General features: G+C 36.9%; 1 protein-coding gene across 11 annotated transcripts in view; it reads right to left on the reverse strand.

The window, feature by feature from the left end:
• Positions 1-26,627, reverse strand: part of MAST2 (microtubule associated serine/threonine kinase 2) — a 210,882-nt gene that overhangs the window by 86,793 nt on the left and 97,462 nt on the right. For 8 of the 11 annotated variants that reach the window (XM_044770697.2, XM_044770696.2, XM_044770698.2 and 5 more), the window contains one exon: positions 24,573-24,604. In XM_044770697.2, coding sequence (XP_044626632.1) covers positions 24,573-24,604 — 32 coding nt within the window. Of the gene's footprint in view, positions 1-1,049; positions 1,394-24,572; positions 24,605-26,627 lie in introns of those variants that run through there. The other 3 variants (XM_044770701.2, XM_044770699.2, XM_070510007.1) reach the window with 3 other exon arrangements.

Consider the following 26,627-nt stretch of genomic DNA (forward strand, 5'->3'; position numbering starts at 1 on the left):
GTACCAACATTTGGAGAGCACAATTTTCGATCACTTATGTTTTCTTAAACTACAAATTCAATTTAAAAATTTCAATTTTGCTAATAAGTCATCTTTAAATGACACTTTAGTTGACGAAGCTTCTTTTTTAAAGTCTTTAACTTTTTGGCCTTAGTATGGGAATGTTTTTTAAAAGTATGCCAATCCTTCCAATTATATACTTCAAACAAGTCTGATTTTCCAAGGTCTGGTAGAATCATTAATTCAATCGATGAGCATCCACTAACACAGAAGGGCAATGACTCAAAGTCCACGCTGTCTCAGGGAAGCACTAACGTTCAGGGAAGAAAAGCTGAAGTGCACTCCTTCTGCCCTGTGAGTTATGTAAAGGTAGCTCAAGACGGTCACTGAGGTGGAATGGATTCTAGGACACTTCTTTCCCTGGTTCTCTAGTTTGCTGATCAATTCACTGAGCACTTCTTCATTAAATAAGCCTGAGCAGCTCTTGGAAAGCCACCCTGAGATGGAAGGCTTCTTCCATTCCCCAGCTTTGAAATCCTCATCTAAGTACATTTCTATATTGGCCAACATAGAAATAAAATTCAGGTCATACCCTAAAGGACTCAGGCTTGGATCTGCAAGGGCAGATCTGAGGTCCTGAGCTGACAGGCCAGGGTCAGAAATACAACACCCTCTCTAGTCAAAAGAGGAGATACTTTCATTTCCATTTGTTTCTCACATTCATGGGGCTTGTATTCGCAGCTTTGACACTAACTCTAAACATTCATTTTCAAGCCGGGAAAAAAGCGATCTTCACGGTTAACCCAGTTCCCCCAAGTACCTAAGAACCCCTAAACTGACATCTAACTCAATTTTCAGAATTAGAAACCCCATGTGCCCCTGCCAAGGACCACTGTTTTGACCTTGAATTTATGAAGCCAGCTCAGCCCTCTTCCTGACAGGCATCTCCAAAGCAGAGTCTTTATCCAAACAAATGAAGGTGTGTTAGTTGGCATTAGTACTTTTCCTGACATCTGCCAGTTTCCACTCAGAGACCCCAGCCTCCTTACTGAATCCGCAGGCATGGTGCTCCCAGTCTCTCTCTCCTCCGTTTCATCATTTTCCTGGCTACTCAAGCTTCTGCCCTCTCACACTGGAGTCTTGGCAGGAAGTTCTCTCACACAAGGGGTATGCAGTCTATAAGCCAAAGGAAACTTACAAAAGCTTCCCAAACTTAAGAGAAAAATCAAAGCACTTTTCTTCAAAAACATGATATTCAGAACCCCCCTCCACCCTCACTCCCAAAGACCTAAGAGCCCGGGAGGCAGCAGTGAGACAGAGTGAGGAGTCCCAGATCCCAAATGAATCAGCTGTCCTCTGATCTGCCTGACATCATTCACACTCAGCCTGCAACAAATCAGAGCCCCAGAGAGCACCTTGTTCCTCCTCAGCGACAAGTACCAAACTCCCTCCCCCACAATCAGCTGCAACCTCCAACCCTGAGGTCTGGCAGCAGTGAAGACTCTGGCAGAAACTGTACATACCAACTTGAAAACTCACCCTGTGACAGAAATACTATTAACTCAAGAGGCGTGGGCCAGGCTAGAACAGCTGTTGCAGCGGGTAGGGGATTGGTAGAAAGCATATTAAGGATCTCAAATTGGTAAATTAATGAGCTAAGAATATGTTGGCATTTCTGCAACATTATTCATTCTCAAACCCAGGCCTGGTGGAAGATGACAGAGTCTTAATGTTAGGGTTCAAAGCAGTCATCATTCAAATTCTGAATCTGATCAATTTAAGTAAATTCTGTACTCCTCCTATAGACAAAATTCAGGATTATTTTTTATTCCATTTCTATTACTCTCTAATCACTTGAATAATCTTGCGGTGAGAAAAGTCATAAGGAAAAAAAAGAAAATAAGCCCAGAAACCATTTAGTTTAATTTCATCCAGTAACTATTAATAAAATCATTCAGGGGCCAGGCCGGTGGTGTAATGGTTAAGTTAGCACGCCCTGCTTTGGTAGCCTGGGGTTCACCAGTTCGGATCCTGGGCGCAGACATACGCACTGTTTATCAAGCCATGCTGTGGCAGGCATCCCACATACAAAAAATAGAGGAAGATGGGCACAGATGTTAGCTCAGGGCCAACCTTCCTCAGCAAAAAGAGGAGGATTGGCGGCAGATGTTGGCTCAGGGCTAATCTTCCTCAAATAAATAATCAGATAAAATAATATCCTTGATATGGCAGATGTTACACAAGACACTTAGGTAAGCTGCAGAAGAACTCTAATGAATGGTAAGCTACTTAAACTACATACTTAATTTATGTATGCTTCAGTTTCCCCATCTGTAGAATGAAAATAATTAAGGTACTTAATATATAGGTTGTGGTGAAGACTAACATATGTAAGACAGCAAAGTGCTCGCTATTATTATAGGTCTTGCCCTCCAGAAGCTAGCTCTCAATCTAAAGGAGGGAGAGAAGCCCAAACACATAATAAACCATCTGACAGAAACAGCCTGGCCTGAAGAGAGCCAAGTGATCAAGCACACTGTGGAGCTAAACACAGGTAGGGAGCCAAAGAGTAAGCAAAAGTCCTGGTCCCCTGCTTCAGAGCACCTGCCAACTCTGATGGGCTCTTCTCATTCATACAGATGACAAAGTATGTCAAACTGTTTTACTAGCATAACATTCAAAGGATTAGTTCATACTCCAACCAATGCTTTTTCAACTGCAGGTCACAACTGTTTAGTAAGTCATGAAATCAATTTGAAAGTCAGGACCAATATTTTCTTAAATGGAAAACAGAATAGAAAGACAAATATCAGAGTGCTTCACACATAGTAAGGGTTAAGAATTTTTTGTGAAATTTAGGTGTTTGTGACATCTATTACTGAAATACGTACAAACATACAAGTGTAAACACATGCGATGGGTTCCAATGTAAAATCTATTTGTTATTAAGGGTCACAGTCTAAAAAGTTTGACAGCCACTGTTCTAATTACCCAAGCAAACTCACCAACCTAGTAGCTACAGACAGTCACTGTTCCTTTCCATGTACCAGCCCAATCATTTGGTTCTCACAGCTCCTACTTCAGAACCCCCTGTTCTAAGTCCTAATGAAAATGGAAACGCTCTCTCAGAAATCTAGCACCTCTCAACCAGTCCTGAGTCCACTTTGGGAAAGTCTCGTGATGATATCACCATCAGTGACAAAAGCCCACATTCCCACAACTAAGAGACCAGCTGCGGTCTACCCCCAATCCAAGCCAAGGCTGTGCAGTTAAGGTTGGCCCCTAAGTTTCTAACCAATATTCTCTATTCTCTATACCCAACCCCAGGCAACTGAATAATAATAATAATAACAATATGACATAACAGCAATCAACATTTATAAGTACTTACTATTTACTAGGTTCTATTCTAAGCACTCTATATGTAATACCCAGGACTTCATCACAGCCCTATGATATATGTGCTATTATTATTGCCATTATTAACAAGAAAAAAAGCACAGAGAGGTTAAAATCATACCAGTGGTAAAGAAGAAAATACCCTTTCCTCAATATGTTTGCACCTAGTTACTCTACATATGATTATACTAGCCAGAAGTAGTCCTGTCTTCAGCCAAGTTGGTGAACTGAATTCATCTCTAGAATCAATGTGAGGAACTGTTGTGCTATAATTTCCTTCAGTATAAGATTCTGACAACAATAGCAAATGGATTCTCTCTAGCCTGTTCTGCAATAATAAACGGGGAGAGGAGAGAGAGCATGGAGCTCCTTAAATAATGGTAAAGTCAGAAAATATTTGTTTGATTTTTAGAGAATGAGAGTCATATCTTATGTCCTTCATCTGACCCAAGGAAGATGTCACTTTTGCTCCTAGAGATTAACACATCCCCAGACAGAGTACTTTCTTTACACTTATTGGCATTAGAATCCTTTTGTGCCAATATTCCTGTCAGTATTAGGAAAGCTTAACACTTCCAACACTTCCCTGAGACTGGTGACAGCACTCAACAATTTGCAGTATGGAAAACAAAACATCTACCTTTTCTTATTAATTCACACAACTATTTATTGACTGCATTACCACCCTTGGAGCCAGGCAAGAAAGGTCTCTGCCATGGGCACTTTAGAGGTTCTGCAAAATAAAAAAAACACAAAAAGTCAATGTATTAAAGAAATGGGGTTGCCCCTGTAATTTGTGATCTGGCATTCTGCACTGGGAAAGCAAAGCCCTAAAAATCCGTTCTTGTGACTTCCACTGTTCAGACCCCAGGAAAACACTTGTCCACATCTTTCTTCCGAAGTCTTTTTTTAAAAAAGGCAATTATGCCAGATTGCTACTATGGATTGTGAAGCTGGAAACTTCAGAGAGAACTCTGCCTGAGATTAGAAAGTGAGCAGCACAGGTCTCAGAAGTAAGCAAAAAGACAAATTAGTTAACCTGTCAAATCCTTCCTCTCAGATAACATAAATATAATAGATTTCTTGGCTAATACAAGTATTGTTTCCAAGTTGGAGCCAAACATGCATTTACTTGATTTCTTTCTGTTCCGATTCATGGTTCTAAAGATACTCATAATTTAGCTCAGTCTTCCTAACAGGCACCTGAGGAACACTTTTCAGAATTAAGGAATTCATATTACTAGTAAACGTACTTATGTGCAAGTCTAGACATAACATACGTAAGGCCAGAGACCAGTTTTTTATACCAATAGTTGAACAGTTAATGCTAAAATTACATTTTGTTTTTATAAAAATATGTACTCAGATATATGTAGAAACCATAAAATTTTTAAATTTAGCTTATTTAAGTAATTTTGAATATTTAAAAAGAAAACTCTTTGAAAGCACTGAAAATTTTCATTTTACACTTTTTATTTTTGATAAAAATATATTCAAACTTGCTACTCTCTGAATACAATTACATTTTTTTAAAATCCTACAGATCATCATAAACAAGTACAAGTTGTGATCATGACAGAGATAGAAAAATAAGAAAGTGAAGCTTAGGAGAGAAAAAAGAAACAAAATCTATAAATAAGTTGATCTGCTTAAATTTGAAAAAAACTGCTAATGAAAGAGAATGGACTTCAGTGACACACAGAAAGCACACATACAATCATTAACACTGAAGAAAAGATTGAGTAAACAGAAAATAAGCCATAGTATTCCAAGAGAAGTAAATGCCGATACAGAATGCTGGTGTGATTATTCCTAAAATAATATTATCTATCCAATATTTAGCCAAATACAAAGATTTTTTTTTCCTGTGGTATAACAGTAAAATAATCACAGAATACAATAAAAAATTTATAGGTGTAATGTAAATGACTTTGAAATTTGATGCTAAAATGGATGAACATGTAAGATGGATAAAAAATGAAAAAAAAATGATGAAACATGGTCACTGGCACGGATAAAAATGTAAATGAAATTAATAATTTAATTGGTAATAAAGTGAGAAAAAATCATAATTTAACTTTTAAAAAGTAATTATTACTCAGTTCTATAGATTACAAGAGGGATAAAGTCATGTTAAACAACTAACTTTGTAATATATATTGTTGAGTTAACTGAAAAAGAAAACAAGGAAGTAGAAATGAACTTGATGCAAAAAATATAGGTTTTGACTTATGAGAGAACTAAAGAAAAAACTCAATTTTAGGCATTAAGACTGTCAAACTTTCACCTGCAACTATGACAAAGTAACTAAAACAAAACTAGCCGTTCTGCTGCAAACCACCATAAAACTGAACAAAATATATGAGGCAACAGCTTTCAGGCACTGGGAAAAGGCAACGCAAGAATGCAAATCCAAAAGAAGGAAAACTCAAATGCTGAAACATCCCAATTTTCCCAGCTCCCTGCCTGGAACAATGTTCTTACAGTGGCACAGAGAGCTAGAGCTCAAGCAGAATGCAGTAGTAGCTCCATTAAGCTTGAAGAAGCACAGGTTACAGTTTAGGGTAGCTAATCAAACACACATTGCACACTCATCAAGAAAGACCATATGCTAGGCCATAAAAGAAGTCTCACAAAATTTCAAAAGACTGAAATTCTATAAATTATGTTGTCTGGTCACAAGAGAATTAAATTCAAAATCAATTACAATAAAAAAAACTACAAAATTCCCCAATATTTGGAAATTAAACTACACATTTCTAAATAATCTATGAGTCAAAGATGAAATGACAAAGGAAATTAGAAAATATTTTAGATTAAATTATAATGAATATACAACATATCAAACTTTATAGTATGCAGCTAAAAGAGTGCTTAGAGGGAAATTTATAGCTTTAAATGCTTACATTAAAAAAGGAAGATCTAAAATCACTAATTTATGCCTCTACACTAAAAACTTAGAAAAGAAAAGCAAATTAAATTCAAAGTACAAGAAAAGAATAAAGAAAAATAAAAGTGGAATCAGTGACAGAAAAAATTAACAGAACCAAAAGTTGGTTCTTTGAAAATATTAATAAAATTAATAAAAATTCTGCTAAGACAAATCAAGAAGCAAAGGAGATTTGAAAACACAAATTACTATTAGGAATAAAAGATGGGAAATCACAACAGATCAACAGACAGTAAAAGAATAACAAAAATAGCATGAACAACTTATGCTGATAGTTTATATAAAATGGACACAAGCTCAAAAAAATTCTTACCAAAACTGACTTAAGATATACACAATATGAATTATAGTGAGTGACATAAGCCAGACGTAAAAGGACAAACATTGTGTGATTCCACTCACATGAAGTACCTAGAACAGGCAAATGCATAGAGACAGAAATCAGAAAGAGTTTCCAGGGGCTGCGAGAAGAGGAGAATGGGGAGTTACAGCTTAAAGAGTACAGAGTTTCTACTTGGGGTGATAAAAAGTTTTAGAAATAGACAGTGGTGAAGGTTGTACAACATTGTGAATGAACTTAATGCCACGGAATTGTATACTTAAAAACATGAACAACTCAGTGGTAAATTTCATGTATTACGTATATATATTTATATATACACATATACACACACACACACAATCATGTGCTACATAATGTTTCAGTCAATGGTGGGCTGCATATACGACGGTGGTCCCATAAGATTAGTACCATACGGCCTAAGTGTGTAGTAGGCTATACCATCTAGGTTTGTGTAAGTACATTCTATGATGTTCACATTAACAATGAAATCGCCCAAGTATGCATTTCTCAGAATATATCCTGGTCATTAAGTGATGAATGACTATATATCTTACTACAATTTAAAAAACATAAAATAATTAATTCAAAAGGGATTAAGACCCAAACACAAAAGCTAAAATTACAAAACTTCTAGAAGAAAATTTTAGAGAAAATCTTCATGATCTTGGCATAGGCAAAGACTTCCTGGACAGAATATGAATACTAATCATAAAAACTCACAAATTCAACATCAAAATTAAGAACTTCTGCTGTTTAAAAGATAACATTCCACTCAACTTTCTAAGGAAAAGGCAAGCTAAAGACTGAAAGAAAATAGTCACATTATATCTGACAAAAGATCTGTATCTGGATATGTAAATAAGTCTTACAACTCTTTAACAAAAAAACCCAACTCATTTTTTTTTTTAATGGGAAAAAGATTGGGGCACACATTTCACAAAAGAAGATATACAAATAGCCAATAAGGACATGAAAAACATGCTCAATATCACTTTTCATCTGAGAAATGCAAGTTAAAACCACAATGAGATAACCTACACAACCACTAGAATGGTTAAAATTTATAAGTCCGACCATAACAAGTGTTAGTATGGACGTGGGCCAACTAGAACTCTCAATATCGTTGGTGGGAGTATAAAATGGTACAACCATTTTGGAGAATTACATGGCAGTTTTTTACAAACTTAAACATACATTTATCATTTGACAAGTAGGAGAGCAAAAAAACAAGGAAATCTAAGTTTCACTCTTTGGCTCTTTCATTTTTTAAAAGATTAAAAATATTTTAGTCAAAAGTTTTCATACAGCAGATAAAATGAAAGAGACACTGCAAGAAAATATAAGAAAACTAAAGAAAATGGAAAAAATATGTTTGTATGATGTATTTGTTTTCTATTGTATAACAAATTGCCACAAACACAGCCACTTAAAGCAATACATACTTATCATTTCACAGTTTCCGTGAGTCAAGAATTCAGGCACAGTTTAGTTAGGGCCTCTGCTTAAGGGTCTCACAAGGCTGCAATCATCGTGTTCCCTGGGTTGCATTCTCATATGGAGGCTTGGCTGAGGAAGAATCCACTTCTAAGCTCAGTGGGATAGTTGGCCAAATTCATTTCCTTGTGGCTGTAGGACTGATCGCCTTAGCTGCTTGCTGGATATTGACTGTAAGCCACCCTCAGATTCTAGAGGTGCCCATAGTTCCCTGCCACATGGGCTCTCCCAACATGGTTGCCTACATCATCAAGCCAGTAGAGATGGTCTCTATGGCGAGTCTACTAACTAGACAAAATCACAGATACCGTAATATAGTCGCAGGAGTGGTATCTCATCACCTTTACTATGTTCTATTGGTTAGTATCAAGTGGTACTGCCCACACTCAGGGGAGTAGGATTACACAAAAGTATGAACACCAAGAAGAGGAGACAATCAAGACCGCTTTAGAGTATGTTCACCATGACTATGAAGAAGATTTACCAAAAAATAATCCCAAACTGATTTCTATAGACTACTTTAAGACCACCACAGATCAAGGGTTAGTCTGAACAAATTGTTATTTTGGGTTTTCTTTATAACATCCTAGCACTAAAAACATTAAAGAAAAACTTAAGAAATGTTATATGGCCCTAGATATCGCTTCAAGAGATAGCAAAATTGCAATATAAGTGATAGCAATTTATAAGATATTAAAATATTGTGTAATATCTTCTGTGACAACAATAATTTATCATGAGACTCCATTACAAAGTGTAAAATTCATGGTTCATTTCTAAATCTACGTATTGCTTTAAGAACTTTTTTTGTCAATTCCAATTTTTACTGCTGCAGAACAAATATCCTCCAAACAGAACTTAAATTTTTTTTAAAACCTAAGAAATAAAATGACTCAAGAAAGCTTGTTAATTTGGCATTGTTGTCAAATAACACAATTTCTAAAACTTAAATATATTTTATTTTACCCAGTATACTCAAACTATCATTTTAGTATATAATCAATATGAAATAATTATTACTGAGATATTTTACATTCTTTTTTCCCAGTTTTACTGAGATAAAATTGACAGAAAAATAACACAATTTGTAAGAAATCTTGATTACAATGTAGCAATTTGGCTGAAATAAAGCCAAGGAAAACTATGAACATTTTAATAACTTATTGTTTGCCTTTACTTAATTACTCAAACAAACGAACATCTAGATGGGTGAAGTATTAATTCAATTGTTATCTTTGATATTTTGCCAACTTTCAATCATATAAAAGTTGAGAACTGAAAAAACTGAACTGGTGTAACATCTGTCTGGTTCCCTCATTAATGATGTGTTGTTTTCTTAATCTTTAAAATGTTTTCATCTTATATCTGGATGACAGCCATGACTTTATCTTTTTTGGAAAGCTACCTGTTAACAGTGTTAGAGGAAGTCCTCCACCAAAATGCCCAATGGATTCATCTCACAGAACCACACAAGAGAAGTGCACCACAAGTAGGGTGCCCAGGCATGTCTTTTCTTGGCTTCCAGAGGTAAATCCAAAGTGGCAATGTGAAGTTGGCTCCCAGAGGTGTATCTGAAGTTTGCTGAGTCTTTAATTTTCTAATTTTAATTTTCTATATAATCATGTTTTGTTTTAGGTTTGTTTATGGCTGATAAGTTACTCCCATTGGTGGCAGCAATGATTAGGATACTGTCTTTATGGTCAGACCACCTCCAGGTATAAACCCAAGAGAAATGAAAACATATGTCCATAAAAAGACTTGTATATGAATGGTCATAAAACTATATTCATTATATCCAAAAAGTGGAAACAACCCAAACATCCATCAAACAAATAGTGGTATCTTCACACAAGGAAATACTAAGCATTAAAATGAACAGAAGCAATGAAACATGAAGGAAGCCAAATACAAAAGAGTACATACCGTATGATTTTCACTTGCATGAAATTCTGCCAGGCAAAGCTAATCTATAGCACCAAAAAAGCACATCAGTCTTTGCCTGGGGCGAAGAGGTGAAGAATTGACTGTATAACTACATAAGGAATATTTTGGGGCAATAAAAATATTCTATATATTGATTGTGGTAGTAGTTACACGGTGATTATATTTATCAAAATTGATCAAACAAAACTTTGCGAGGATCCCAAAGAGCTTATTTCTATGGGTTATAACTATCAATAATAACTGTACTACAAATGGGAACTGAAACTTTTTCTATTGGCTTAAACAACAGACTTTTATTTCTCACAGTTGTGGAAGCTGGGAAGTCCAAGATGAAGGTGCCAGCAGATTTGGTTCCTTGTGAGGGCCCACTTCCTGGGTTGCAGACGTCAGCCTTCTCACTGTGTTCTCATGGCAGAGATTGAGAGAGAGAGACAGAGAGAAAAGGAGGGATGGAGGGTGGGCAGGTGAGTGCTCTGGTCTCTCTTCCTCTTCTTATAAGGGCACTAATCCTATCATGGGTGCCCCACTCTCATGACCTCATCTAAATCTAGTTACCTCCCAAAGGCCCCACCTCCAAATACCATCAGACTGGGGAGTAGAGCTTCAACATATGAACTTTGGGAGGACACAAACATTCAGTCCAAAACACTACTTAAAAAATAATCCCAAAACTTAGTGCCTCACAACATTTATTATTAACTCTCTTGGTTCTGTGGGTTGACTGGGCTTGGCTGGGTGATCTGAGATACTTTTAAATGCTTATGTATTGGTTCACTTGAAGATCATAATAAATGCATTACATGTTAATATCATCTTAGTATTATTATGAAATTGAATCTGACCTTGATGACTCCCTAAGAACTGTCCTCAAGTGTAAATATGTTCTAGAATATGAAGGAGAATAACAAAGAACAAAATTTGGAAAGCGAATTTTGTTTGCCGTGGTTTATAATACCATGCCATGAGTGTGAAAAGCTATGAACTGGTTAAATCTTAGCAAAGTTTGCTCAACTTTGATGGGCCTGTTTCCTTAGTTTACTGTTTATTGCCTTTGCCTACAATATTAAAAGGTTATTCTTTTTTTCTGTGTAATATGCCCAGTTAGCAAATATTTTGTGTCTTTCTGTAGAATAACTCTTTGCTTTATGCTGACTTATTACATCCTTAATTATTTAAGAAAACAAACTAAGGTTCCTCATGAAAAAGCTGCGGTGATTCAAAATTGTGTTACCTTCTATTTTTATTTTTAAATGTTTTGTCACTTTTGTTAAGTAATTGGGTGTTGTTTCTCGAGGACCAACACTCCTATCTTACAGTGTTTTCACTAACAACTCTTTAAAATTTTGCCTTTCCTCAATCAGATTCTAAATATAGAAAACAATAAAATAAAACTTTCAGTATATTTTTACTACCTAAACTGTTTTTGAGACATCCCAGATCATCCTGGGGAAAATCACAAAGAAGCGTTCTGTCACATTTTTAGAGAGGTTCCAGAAATAATTAGGTTTATTTGATATTTTATTATTGATGAGTTTCATGGGAAAAGCTGTCAAATCAGAAAAGATGCTTAGCCTTGCCTAGTTTAAATTTATACAGGTAAAATGGTATTAATATAAATATTCTAGAAATTGTGTAATTTATGGGAAGTTTTTAGAGATTTGCCAATACTCTTGTTATCCATAATATGTGTCTGTTTATGCATCTTAATGGTGTTTTGCCAGATTTTAGGAAATAATAGTTTAGTGTTTTCAGTCTTAATTTAAGTTATTATTTAAAATGCTTACTTGGTAACAACCAACCTTAATTTCAAAATTTGAATCTAGCATCTTCTAGGTCAGTGGAATTTTATAAAAATACAGATGTCTAGGACTTACTCCAGACTCACTGAATGTTTTTACTTGATATCATTAGTGTAGCCTTGGGACGTTCTTGGTATGTACATTATGCCATAAGATTATTATATATTATATATAAAAGTTTTCTCCTCTGTAAAAATTATGTTCATCCACGTTTTATAACTCAGATGTAATATTCAGTATCTTCTTCGCAAAGAACTACTCCGAGAGACATTTTGCTGAAACTTTTTTGAGTGGCTTTATTAGTCTTGTCTTGCATACCACAGAAATAACTTAATTCCCTTGTTAGTTGCATTACTCTTGTTAGGAACTCTCATCAGACCTTTCACATTTGAAAATCATCAGCAATAAACCGACCACAGGAATCTCAAGTCTCTGCCATCTACAGAGAGATTTTGTTTTACACTGACGCTAGTCTGAAGGCTCTGCAATCAACTAGAAGCCAGAGTCTAGGTTTTCAACAAAAGATTGTCTCAGAGCCCCATGGAAAAGGACTGTAACAGGTATTTTCAAACTACTGACACCTCAAAGAATAGACTCTTGGGTACAGGCTTCTGATGCCATCGCTTGGACAACTGGACAACTTCCAGACCATTCCAGTGGACTGAGTCAGATTCTCCAGAACTCTTTTTAGTTAAGAAGCAGACTATTAACCTAAGATTCAGTGAAATGAAAATTAATTACACAGGACTGAATGAACCAATGAGGGATGACTGTAGTTATTTGTTTGGAATATTGTCTTAATGTCTATTTTATGGATACATAAGGAAGCCTAGTCTCTTCCTTCTTAAGTTATCTAAACCCTTAATTTAGTAGGCTTTCCTTTTGTAAACTGAAACATTCCTGAATCATATTTCATTCTCAGTGACTCCCCAGTGAGAACTGAGAAAGACTTACTGAATTTCCTTACTGAAGCCTCTTAAAATATAATTGTAAAAAATGGTTATGCAGCCAAGGGCTTGCCTGAACTGTCATATTTAAAGAACGCTGCTTATATGTCAGGGATAACAAGCCACTTTTAAGGAGCTATGTTTGACTTTATGGAGCCAATACTTAAAAAACCCTCCCAGGAAAATGGGCCTGGTATCTGGCTTTACAGGGTCTGGCTTTACAGGCAATGCAGAAGGTCACTTCCTGGCAGGCCCGGGACCCTTAGGACATTTTGCAGAGCTCAAGAAGAGAAAAATTCACCCAAATTTATAGGCACTGCAGATGAAATCTGATAGAGACCTTCTTAAGCTTGGCTTTCTAGCCTCAAAATACAAACAATAGAGGCTTTTAAAGTTCAATCTGAGATTCTTCATAAAATTTCCAGCAAACTTAAGAAGGCCTATATGGTAAATTAACATTATTCTTACCCCTATGTAAATAACCAGGCCAAACTTAATGAGACCAACTTTGTTTTATGATCAAGAATAATATTTGAGATTGCTTTAGATCAAAGGAGAAAGAGACTGAAAGGAAACCTGATATGAGCAAAAGAAAAAAAAAGATAATCTTCCAATGGAAAACTCCATATTGTTTAGAGAATACATTATTTAATTCTGGCCTTTTATTGCCTTTGAGCTATCCCACAACTCTGTAAGTTTTATTTATTTATTTTTTGCTGAGTAAGTTTCGTGCTGAGCTAACATCTGTGCCAATCTTCCTCTATTTTTTAGTATGTGAGCCACCAGCACAGCATGGCTGCTGAGAGAGCAGTGTAGATCTGTGCCCCAGAACTGAGCCCGGGCCGCCAAAGTGGAGCATGCTGAACTTAACCACTGGGGCACTTGGGCTGGCCCTATAAGTTTTAGATAACTGATAGTGAGGCAAACAGTTCTTGTCTATAGATACGCAAATAAATTCATACAGCAGACATTCAATTGACTTTCTTCCTCCCCGGAGAAAAATCCAGTTTTGTAACCATTACTAAATTTATTTCAACATTGCTTTACTACATATAAATCTGTGCTTCTTTCATTTCTCCTTTGAACTGGCTGCAACATCTGCCTGGTATCCTTATCATTATTGAGTTAAATAAAATATTTAACATGTTTATTTTTTTAAATCAAGAGCTTTACACATATTTTTTGTAATTTGTTAATATGAAACTGTATTTCTCAAGATAGGAGGAGACAACATATTTTACCTTAAAGTTTGTTAGATTTAAAATTCTTAAACATTTATATGTCCATTTGTATTCTTCCACCACGTCATACAAATGTCAGGAATGGGCCTAAGTGACTGGCTACTATGTGTTAAGATCTATATTAGGCCCTAGGGACAGAGTATTATACCACACAAGATGATCGTGGCCTCATGGAGCTTACCATCTGCTATGGACTTAATTGTGTCCCCTCCACTCCCCCCCGCAACCCCACCCAATTCATATGTTGAAGCCCTAACCCACAGTGTGACTGTATTTGAAGATAGGCTCTTTAGGGTGTAATTAGGTTAAACAAGGTCTTAAGAGTGGGCCCTAATGCGGCAGGACTACTAGCCTTACAAGAGGAAGAGGATATCTCTTTCTGTTTTACACACAGACACACGCACACCCGAGGAGAGGCCATGTGAGCACACAGTGCCTGTCTGCAAGCCAGGAAGAGAGCCCTCTCCAGAAACCAACCATGCTGGCACCTTGATCTTGGAAGTCTGGCCTCCAGAACTGTGAGAAAATAAAATTCTGTTGTTTAAGCCACACAGCATGTGGCATTTTGTTACAGCAACCCAAGCAGGCTAATAGATCATCCAATGGGAGAAGAAAGACAAATAATTCTTTATTTACAATTGCTTTAGGAGCTGTGACAGACAAGTACAGGGTTTAACGAAAGCACATTCTGGGAAACCCAACTGATTCTGGGGACAGCAAGGTATGGGTGAGGTCAGAAAAGTCTTTCATAAGGAAGTGAGATGTAAGCTGAGACTTCACAGATAAGGAGGAACTAGGCAGGTAGAGATGGCAGAAAGAACATTCCAGGTACAGGAAAAATATTGTGCAAAATATGGAGACAAACACAGGAACCAGATTGTCCAGATAGTTTTACGGGTCATGTCAAGACTTTGAGGCGTGATCCTCAGAGTGACGAAAAATTCACTAAACGAGTTTAAATAAACATCTAATAATCAAACCTGCATTTTATTTTATTTATTTATTTTTCTTTTTTAAAGATTGGCACCTGAGCTAACATCTGTTGCAAATCTTTTTTTTTCCATTCTTCTCCCCAAAGCCCCCTAGTACATAGTTGTATATTCTAGTTGTATGTCTTTCTGGTTGAACTATTTGGGATGCTGCCTCAACATGACCTGATGAGTGGTGCCACGTCCGTGCCCAGGATCTGAAGCGGCGAAACCCTGGGCTGCGGAAGCAGAGTGCACGAACTTAACCACGCGGCCACGGGGCTGGCCCCAAACCTGCATTTTAAAAAGCTTTTTCTGGCTATCGTATGATGGATGGGTGGACTTGGGGTAAACAATGCTAGACAAAGAAAGACCAGTTAGGAAGTTACAGTGGCAGAGGCAAGAGATTACAATGACTTGGACTACATAGACATACCTGTGGTAGTAGAAAGAAATAAGAGGAAAGTGAGATATTTAAGAGATATAATAGAAAGGAGTCATGGGTATGAGGAAGAGGAGGGTAACAAGAATAAGTTTCCTATCTTGAGGAGTGGTACCACTTCCTAGAGTTTAAGACAGGAGTAGGTTTTTGAGAAAGACAATGACTTTAGTTTTAGAAATGCTAAAGTTGTGATGTCTCTGAGTATCTAAGTAGACTGCAGTGAATTGGTAGTTGTGAGGTCTAGAGATATAAATGTGAGGATGATTAGCATAACCATAGCTATTCTTAAAATAACAGTAAGAAAATGGGCTCTCAAGGATTTTCAATTTTCAGGTCCTGCGTCCACACACTTAGAGCTCACTGACAAATTATATCCATTTTCTAACACCAAAATGGTTCCTGTTGGGAAATTAATGATGACTAGCATCAACGGAGCTCCATCCCTGACAACATCTGCCAATCCCTGCCTTCCCACTGGAGAGGTGGAGAACCTATGTGAGATCATTTCCTATATAAGCCCAATAAAAAAAGATACACTATTAAATGTAACACAAAGCTATTGCTCTGGCCTTCACAGTCCTCCAACGTACCAAAATTTCCTGATTTTCAAAGTCCACAGAAAAACTAAAGCCCTGTATCAGGCACCACTGAAACCACACAAAGGGTTTACTATGTGTAGCAGGTGGTATCTCTTTTTAGCACATTCTCCAGACGCATTCATCCAGGCAAATACCATCAAGTTGCATCAGAGTAGGAAAGTACATGACACTATTTCACATGTCAGCTTTAAAGGGGCAAAGTTTGACACATCACACCCTTGAGCCCCAGGAACTCCTCCCTGCCAACTGCCTATCACTGCAGACACCTGACATTTACTTTCATCCAATATCTGATGTCCAAGTCCACTGCCCAAATGAGTAAGCCAACAATGCAAAAGGATAACTATCCCCGAGGACTCTAATAATAAAAGCCACTGATAGCAACACACCCACACACGCGCGCGCGACGGGTACCACAGTTACCTCTGTACTCCTACAGTCCATTCTTCACCTCCACTGACTGCTCACAGCCTCCAAGAAACAAATCAAAGACATTTTGAGAAATATGAGGACAATTACCTTAAGTTACAATGGGTATTAGAAAACATGAACTCTCTGGGTCACTAGATACCTAAACACTATTTACATTGAGCTCCTAAGAATCGGGGCCGAAATTCACAAATAAAAATCAATCCTATTTGAAAGGAACTGCCAAGAGGAGGCCCCCTTCACAGAGCTGGGCAAGGGGAGCCATTCAGAGTGTTTCAATTGAGAAAAAGAAAAACGCAATGCTCCTATAGCTTGGGTAAACAAATACATATAGCTTTAGAACTTCATTTTCTTTCAATTCTTTTTCCACACATATGTACACTTTCAACAAGATTATCAACTCTTCCAGGTTTGATATTCTAGACTAGATTTTTTTTTTTTAAAGATTTTATTTTTTTCCTTTTTCTCCCCAAAGCCCCCATGGTACATAGTTGTTTATTCTTCGTTGTGGGTCCTTCTAGTTGTGGTATGTGGGATGCTGCCTCAGCGTGGTTTGATGAGCAGTGCCATGTCCGCACCCAGGATTCGAACCAACGCAACACTGGGCCACCTGCAGCGGAGCGCATGAACTTAACCACTGGGCCACGGGGCCAGCCCCTAGACTAGATTTTTTAATGTATTAAAAAATATCCAGATGGGGGCTGGCCCCATGGCTGAGTGGTTTAAGTTCGCGCACTCCGCTTCAGGTGGTCTGGGGTTTTGCTGGTTCAGATCCCGGATGCGAACATGGCACTGCTCACCAGGCCATGCTGAGGCAGCATCCCACACAGCACAACCAGAAGGGCCTACAACTAGAATATACAACTATGTACTGGGGGGCTTTGGGAGAAGGAAAAAAAAAAGAAGAAGAAGAAAATTTGCAACAGATGTTAGCTTAGGTGCCAATCTTCAAAAAGAGAAAAAATACCCAGATAAGTTTAAATAAGAAATAGCTCTCTAAAAATTAAAATAATTTAATTTCAGGAAGCTACATCTAAAATAAACGGTATGAGCCAGGCCAAAAGAACTTTCATACCCAACTTGCCCCAACAAAGCCTTTAGCATTACAGCCTGGATATTCTCATTCCCCATCTGGGAATTCAGTTGCTCTCTTCCCCAAAGTGACCAAAGCCGACCACGACCAGCCTGTGGCTTTTCTAAGGCACACTATTGCTCTCTTAACTTGGTTTAGGATCTTAATAATATGTTTTTCTGAAGAATTTACAGCTCGTAACAGGTAATTATGGTCTTCTAATAACAAAAACAATAGTAAACACTCTCGTTTTTTGAAAGTTTACTAGTAACAAGCATTGCACTAAATTCTGTAACAATAATAAATGGTTGACTGCTTAACTGCAGGCACTCTGCCATGCACTTTACATGCACAATCTTTTGATAATTGAGGCTACTGTGGACAAACTGTCAACGCTCCTGTGTAAGGCTAATACCTCCACATATACCTAGATGTCCTCCATTTGTACCTAAAGAACATTCCAACAATTGTTCCCTCCTCTCCTCCATCAACTTTTCCTTCTCTACTGAATAATTTCATTGACATACAAACATGATGTATTATCTACCATTTATATTTTTAAAAGAGGGGGGAAAACTCAACTCCATAACCTTTTCCAGCTACCACCTGATTTTTATGATCCTCTTTTCAGCAACTCTCTTTGAAAGAACAGTATATACTAATTCCTCCCCAAAATACCAGGAAAGGAGCAAGAATAATTAAATGAAACTGTATATACCCTTCACTTAGATTTAACAACTGTTAACATTTTGCTACATTGGCTTTTTTTCCTCTCCCTCCCTCTCTCTCTTTCTACACACACACACACACATACAGACACACATTTTTACTTTTTGTTAATTAGCTGAACCATCTGAAAGTCAGGTGTAAACATCATAACACCTCCTTCCTCAAATACTTCCACAATTAAGTCCTTGGCCTACGAACAAGGGAGAACCACCACACAACTGTCACGCTAAGGAAGTTTAACATTGACACAATAATATTATCTAATAAAAGACCACATGCAAATTTCCTTACTTGTCCCAAAAATGTCCTTCAACTATTTTTTAAAATTCAGGATCCAACCAAGCATCAAGCATTATATTTATTCACAGGTCTCTTTTGTCTCCAATAATCTAAAATGCATCCTGAGTATTTTTCTTTTAATCTTTCACAACTTCAACATTTTTGCAGAGTCCAGGCCAGTAGTTGTACAGGTTACCCCCTCAATTTGGATTCTTCTAACTGTTTCTTCATCTATCACATTAAGGTTAAACATTTTTAACACAAATATTACACGGGTAACACTGTCTCCCATTCTCTGTTGAACCCATACAAATCAACTCTTGGACCGATCAATAGAATTTCTATCAAAACCCCAATGATGTTTTTTGCAGAAATACAGAAACTCATCCTAACATTCATATGGAATCACAAAGGACCCTGAAAAGCCAAAACAATATAGAAGAAGAACAAAGTTGGTTCTTTGATTTCACACTTCCTGATTTCAAAACTTAATACAAAGCTTTCAGAATAGTATGGCACCAGCATAAGGACAAACACATAGACCAATAGAATAGAATAGAGCGCCCAAAAATAAACCTTCACATATATGGTCAAGTATTTTTGACAAGAGTGACAAGACCATTTAATGGAGTAAGGACAGCCTTTTTAACAAATGGTCCTGAGAAAACTAGATACTTATTTGCAAAAGAATGAAGTTAGACACTTACTTTACATCATAAACAAAAATTAACTCAAAATGGATCAAAGACCTAAACATAAGAGCTAAAACTATAAAACACAGGGAGGAAATCTTTACAACACTGGATTTGGTAATGATTTCTAGGATAGCACAGGCAACAAAAGAAAAAATAGATAAATTAGACTTCATCAAAATTAAAAACTGTTGTGCATCAAGGACACTATCAAGAGAACGAAAACACAACCCAAAGAATGGCAGAACATATATGCAAATCATATATCTGATAAGAGTTTAACATCCAGAATATATAAAGTACTCCTATAACTCAACATCAAAAATAAACACCCCAATTCAAAAATGGGCAAAGGACTTGACTTCTCCAAAGAAGGTTTGCAAATGACCAATAAGCGCATGAAAAGATGCTCAACATCACTAGTAATTAGGAAGATGCAGATTAAAACGATAATGAGATAGCCATTTTAGGAGGTGCACGAAGTGGCATTATTTAAAAAATAACAAGTGCTGGCTAGGATGCAAAGAAATTAGAACCCTGGCATATTGCTGTGGGAATGTAAAATGGTGAAGCTGCTGTGGAAAGCAGCTTGGTGGTTCCTCAGAAAGTTAAACATAGAATCATCATATGATCCAGCAATTCCACTTCTACATATCTACCCAAGATAACTGAAAGCAGGGACTCAAACAGATAGTTGTACACTCATGTTCATAGCAGCCTTATTCACAACAGCCAAAAGGTGGAAGCAACCCAAATGTCCATTGATGGATAATGGATAAACGAAACGTGGTACCTACATATAACGGAATATTCCTTAGCCTTGAAAAAGAATGAAGTACTGACACATGCTAAAAGATGGATAAATTTTGGAAAAATTATGCTAAGAAGCCAAACACAATAGGCCACGTATTATACAATTCCATTTATATGTAATGCCCAGAACAGGAAAATCTATTAAGACAGAAAGTAGATTAGTGGTTACCAGGGGCTAGAAGGTGTGTGGCATGGGAAATCACAGCTAATGAATAAGAGGTTTCTTTCTGGGTGATGAAAATGCTGTGAATTAAGATAGTGGAAATGATCGTAAAACCTTGCGAATAGACTAAAAAATCACTGAACTGTATACTCTTAAATGGTGATTATATGGTATATGAATTATACCTCAATAAAACAAATTGCCCTCCTGAAAAAACCCTTTGTCAGATCACATCATTTCTCTGCTTAAAACTACCCACTTTCTGCCCCAATCAGCGTAAAACACAAAGTCCTGTTTGTGGCCTACAAGGAACTACAAAATCCAGCCACTGCCTTATATTCTTCTACGCCCTACCCCCACCCCACCCCACCACTCACCAACAGCCACCTCGGTCCCCCTGCTGTCCTCCAACATGCCAAGCGTGTTCCTACCTCAGGACCTTGGTACATGCTGTATCCTCTACCTAGAACACCATACAACATACCATATATGTTTTTGTTTGTCTCTCTTGAATAGAATGGAAGCTTCAGGAGAGCAGGAACTTTATCTGCTTAAACACTACTATAGCTCCAGTATCTAGAATAGTGCCTGCACACAATAAAAACTGAATAAATACAGTATGATGGATGCATGAACTAATTTGAACAAATGAATGAATAGAGGCAAAAAGACAAACAGAAATATAGTAACTGGTTTTATGGAAAAACCCCTAGGAAATGGTAGTACCAAGCCTCAAACCCAGGTCTGCCTGACTCTCAAGCCAAGCTCTTCATTTCTATGCTATACTTCCATTTACCAATTTGAAGACATTGGAGGAATTACTTGTTGGATAGAAGAATGTGTATTTTGTATAATGCCAAGATATCACATAAATCTAGAAATCCATTTCTGAGTTCCTGTCTAGTTTAATGCAAATACCATATTATATGGAAAAGCATAACAATTAAGAGCCTCCAAAATTACTGAACTTCATTCATTTTATATCACTCAGCTATTTTTGAAATTTTGCTAATTAAATGAACCTGACTCTCTCAAAAGACAAGAACAACAAACCAGCTGCAAACTCCAAATTTCTCTGCACCCACAAAGTATACTAGACAGAATATGCCAAAGGAAATGGGCCTTTATACCTGAAATGGGTATACAATAGGATCTGCTCTTGCAAGAGCCATTCCAGGACAGAAGCAAACAGGGACATAAGTACTATATCTCTCTCCTTCTGACCAAGACTCAGATGACTGTTATAACAACTTTTAAAACTTTCCAGACTAGGCTTCCAGGACAGGAAGCAACACGGCAAATGGAAAGTCACTCGTTTTAACAACATCAGTTTCTCCACATTTACTACAAACTTTTAAGTATTAATTAAACTTATTCAAGCATCTTATGTTTTGTGTTTCTTACCTTCCTGGCTTCTTTACTGTAAACGCTAAGCCATATTTGCCTCCTACTGCACACTCCCTACAAAGACTTGCCCAGCTCTGTGCAGAAGATGTAACATGGAGCTTCCATTATTTGGGGAGATGACTAAGCATAGAGATCAGGTAAGCCAATCCCCTCATTTTACAAGTGAGGGAATTCAGGCCCAGAATGATAGTTCCTGTTGAAACCACATAAAACTATAACCCTGGGCCCAGTTAGAGTCAGTTTGAACAGACCTCCATCTCTGATGAAGAAAAATGATTAAGGATTGTCTTTCAGAAAAACTGCAAAGGTCGTACAACGAGGGAATGCGCAAAAGAAGAAATCGTGACCTGAAATGACCGCAGAACCAGAGATCCTCCTTCCCATAGGACCCGAGGACTGGGACATGAATGGAACTTGAAAGCCAGACTCTTATCAGAAGTGAGGGGGTCCCTCATTCAGGAAGATCCAGTGTTAAAATTCTTTCTCCACCACGTGTAAAATGTTTAGAACCGTCTCATAAATGTTTAGAATCTCATCATAGATACCTGAAGTCCACCAATCAAAACCTGTCCCACCAGCGTTTCTGTGTGCCAGCCTGTTCTCTCTAACCTCTTAAATTTCACCCAAAATCCTGAATTGGGGAGACAGATCTGAGGGCACATGTCCCCCGTCTCCCTGGAGATCGTTCTTGCAGCATAAAAAGATGATGTCTCCCCTCAAAGGCTGGTGCCATAATTAATTGGCTTGTTTATGCGCATCGGGCAGAGAACCCCAATTTAGGGTGGCAACGTAACTTTTTAAGTGGCAAAGCCAAGATTAGTACCCATGTTTCCTGGCTTCCTTCCAATACTAAAGATTAAAAAAATATTGTTTGTACTGAGGAACTCCTGGCTTCTTAAGTCCTCAAAATAGAGGAACATGTCTAATTGAATCTTATTACCTCAAAACTTAGATCAGCGCCCAACACATAGTAGGTATTGGTTTATATTTACTGAATGGTCAATTGTTTAAATGTGAGTTACTTTATTACAAAGTATTTATTTCTGATCCTTATTAATTAAATATTTTAAGGCAGTCAGAGTAGGTCTAACTTTAGATACCACTAAAATGACCAAGAAATTCCTCTAGTTTAAAACTAAAATGATCCAAAAAGTCCTCCAGTTTCAAATAAAAATCATTTTCACAGGATATCCTTCCCTCTCCTCCTCCTCCTCAGCAAACCCCATTCACTGGAGACACACATTCCTGGAAGAAGCTACCTGCCTTAATTCATTTCATCTAATCTTAAGCAAAGGCAAATCTAAGAGAACTTCCAAACAGCGGGAACCAAAACAAAAAAAAGACAGAAATAGTAGGAAAGTGACCAAGTACAATTATTAGCTGAACATGATGCTGAAAAGCTACTCCCTTTCAGTTACGTATGCCTACTAAGTGTATCACTCCATTAAGAGTCCTGGTAGCACCCCTGCCCAGTTTTTAGAAGACTCAGGACACTTGCAAACCTAGAATTGAGATCCACTGCTAGAACTGAATTTAAAGAAGGAAATGTGGCTCTTAAATAATAAAATGTATCCAAATTTAACCCAATATGTTTACAAGAATTGCAAAACTAATACACCTTAAAATAAAACTAACAGAAATGAAGCACTATCACATATACTAACTGATCCTTCTAGTAGCTATAAGAAAAACGAAAAACAGGTGCCATGATCTTCAGTTTATAGATAAGGCAACTGAGATTTAAAGAGATGAAGTGATTTGTCTACGTTTATAAAACTAGTTAAGTGAAATATCCAAGACTAAACAACCCCAGGAGTTTTCTGACTCCTAACTCAATTCTCTTCATATGCAATCACAATGAGCTTTCATAAAGCAGCCAAAGGGATTCACAAAAATCTCAGAGGACAACTTAATCACTAGAGCATTTTTATAAAACAAAATCTGAAAATGACAGTAACAGAACTACCATGTGTTTCGTACATTTAAAAACAAGCGTATGATGTACATATAAACTATACTTAACAAATAAATATGAATACTGTTGTGTCCTCCTCCTTAATTACATCTCATATGTTTCTGTAAGGAAAAGTTTCAAAGCCATTGTTTTATCATAGCCCTACTTCCTTAGTGTTTCTCAAATTTGGCTTCTTCGCAAAATCATGGTGGGTAAGAGTGCAGGTGCATAAAAACACAGGTTCTTGGGCCCCAGCATGGAAATTCTAATTTAAATAAGGTCAGAATCTGCATTTTAACAAGCATTCTAGATGATTCTGATTAGCCAAATTTGCAGTATTGCCCCAATACAATTCTTAGAGAAAAAGCAGGCCAAGAAAATATAAGAAATTAAAATCCAGGGACAAGGATTATTCACCTATCTCCCCTAGCCCTGAAGCTGGAATACAACAAACAGGTGAAAGAAAGCCCTATTCTAACCCTAAACTCAAACTTAGCTGCTGCCCTTGCCCCGACTTGTCAGAAAAGTTGGCCTCTCCCTAGTACTATATTATGGGACAGAGGCAGATGTCAAGATTTCAATTTTAACATTCTCAAAAAGCTGGAGTCTACGAAAACTCAGGAAATCCCCAAACACAAGTTTAAGACTGTGATGGGTATTTAAGTGGCAGCTTTCCCCAAATGCTAGGCAAAACTGAGACAGAGAAGAGGATTTGGGGTGGGGAGGAAGAGGGGAGGATTGGACCTACGAAGAGAACGTGGCTGGCCCACTGGCTTCCCTGGCCCAGATGGGAGTTCACAGAAAAAGCACTCAGGAATGGGATTCCTCCAAGTGATACTGAGAACAGTCCCCAGGAGGGATTCCTAAGCAGAAGATCATAATCATAACTGTAATAATCATTTACTTACAAGCTGCCTCTTCTTGGAAGGCTCAACTCCTTCTGAAAAACAAAACACAAACACAAGTTAGAAATAAGGACCCATCTGAGTACTACAGGTCTGCACTATATGTCTTAGGAGATTTATAGCATTATCTTAATAATGACGAAGACTAAGTATTTCTAAATGATAATCTTTTCCTTTGTCTCTTAAATTTTAGTGAAAATAAAGACCAGTCAGGTTTACTATCACCTCTTTATTCTTCCTTCCCAAAAGGAACGTCTCACAGAATCCTTGCAGCATTTTCCCCACTAGATGGAGCCCTCTCACCAGTGTCGATTCCAGGCACTGGGCCAGGCATTAACTGCTTATGAATTGTAAAAGATTCCTATCATTAGGGTCAAGGATACGAAAGGAAGGAAATGAAGAATTTTTAATTAGAAAATATTTTAAACAAATAAAATAAATATAGAAAATAATATAACAAAGAGATGACTAAACACACCACCGGCGGGAGAAATAACCTTTATAACAACAGTTGGGCCCCTATGATTTGCTTTCCAAATTTTTCAAGTCCCACAACTCACTAATCCCTATGTAATTAACAATTATTCTTAATTTTTTGTTTATCTTTTCCACATGTCTTTATATCTTATTATATATATGCATAAATAATTATTAGTATTGTTTTATATGTTTTTTAATTATATATTTAAAACAGTGTATGTATTCATCTGCTGACATCAATCAGCATCATGACCGGGAGATTCACCCACGGGGATGTATTTCCCTTTAGTTCATTAGTCTGTAGTCCAGTAGTCCAGTCTATAAATTCAACCACTACACTACCGGGCCAGCCTCTCTTTTTACTTTTTTAATGGAGTCATCAATGGATTTTTGTTTAGCCAAATCTATCAATCTTTCCTCTATATTATCACCTTTTTTATGTGTAAGAAACACATCCCTGACATACGGAAACATGAATATATTTGCTTCTATTTTCTTCTAAAAGATGTATAGGTTTATTTTTCACACTAAGTTTGTTAATACACCTGGTACTTGTTTTTGTACACAGAGGGAGACAGGAATCCTATTATATTTTTTTCTATATGGATGATCTGGCCATTTATTAAATGATATGCAACATCTATTCTGTAATATATTAGGTTTCCATATACGCAGGGGTGTCATTCTTGACTATATTTTGTTTCACTGTACTGTCAGTACCAGTGCCTAGACCACACTATTTAATTGATATAGCTTGACAATAAATCTTGAAATTTGTAAGGCAAGACCACTCACATTGTTATTATTCTTCAAAATTATGAGACCTATTCTTGGTGCTTTGCTCTTCCATATAAATTTTAGAATCAACTAGTAGATGAAAATTTTGACAATGCACTCAATCTAGAGTTGACCTGGGGATAAATGATATATTTATAATACAGACAATTGCTATACAAGAAAATGGTATATCTCTCCATATATTTAGATCTTCGTTGATATGTTTTAATAAAGTTTGATACTTTTTCACAAAACTTTTGTTAAATTTATTTCTAGGTAGTTTATATTTTCTTGTTGCCATTATTGTGTATCTTTTAAAATCACATTTACCAGGAGCTGTATTTCATTACACCAGTAACATCATTTTCCTCTCAATATAGTAAGAAAATTTTCAAACACAGAAAAGTTTAAAGACTTGTACAGTGATTGTACAATTATTAACATTTCGCAGTATCTGCTTTATCACATATTTAGCCATCTATCCATCCGTTGTTTTTTTTTTTAATGCATCTCAGAGTAGACTGCAGATATCAGTATACACTTTAGCATGTATATTATTAACCAGAATTCAGTAATTGTTTACAATTCTTTCATGTCAGGTTTTGGGGGTTTTTTTAAGGTAAATTTACTGAACGGCACAAATCTTAGGTGTGTCAATCAGTAAGTCTGATAAATGCATACACTCAGGTAACCCAAATCCCTATCAAAATACAGAATATGTCCATCAATGCAGAAAGTTCCATCATGTTCTTTCTTTCTACTATTCTCTCACACCAAGCAAATACTATTCTCATTTTCTCA

Source organism: Equus asinus, chromosome 5, assembly GCF_041296235.1.
Source record: "Equus asinus isolate D_3611 breed Donkey chromosome 5, EquAss-T2T_v2, whole genome shotgun sequence".
Classification (NCBI taxonomy): domain Eukaryota; kingdom Metazoa; phylum Chordata; class Mammalia; order Perissodactyla; family Equidae; genus Equus; species Equus asinus.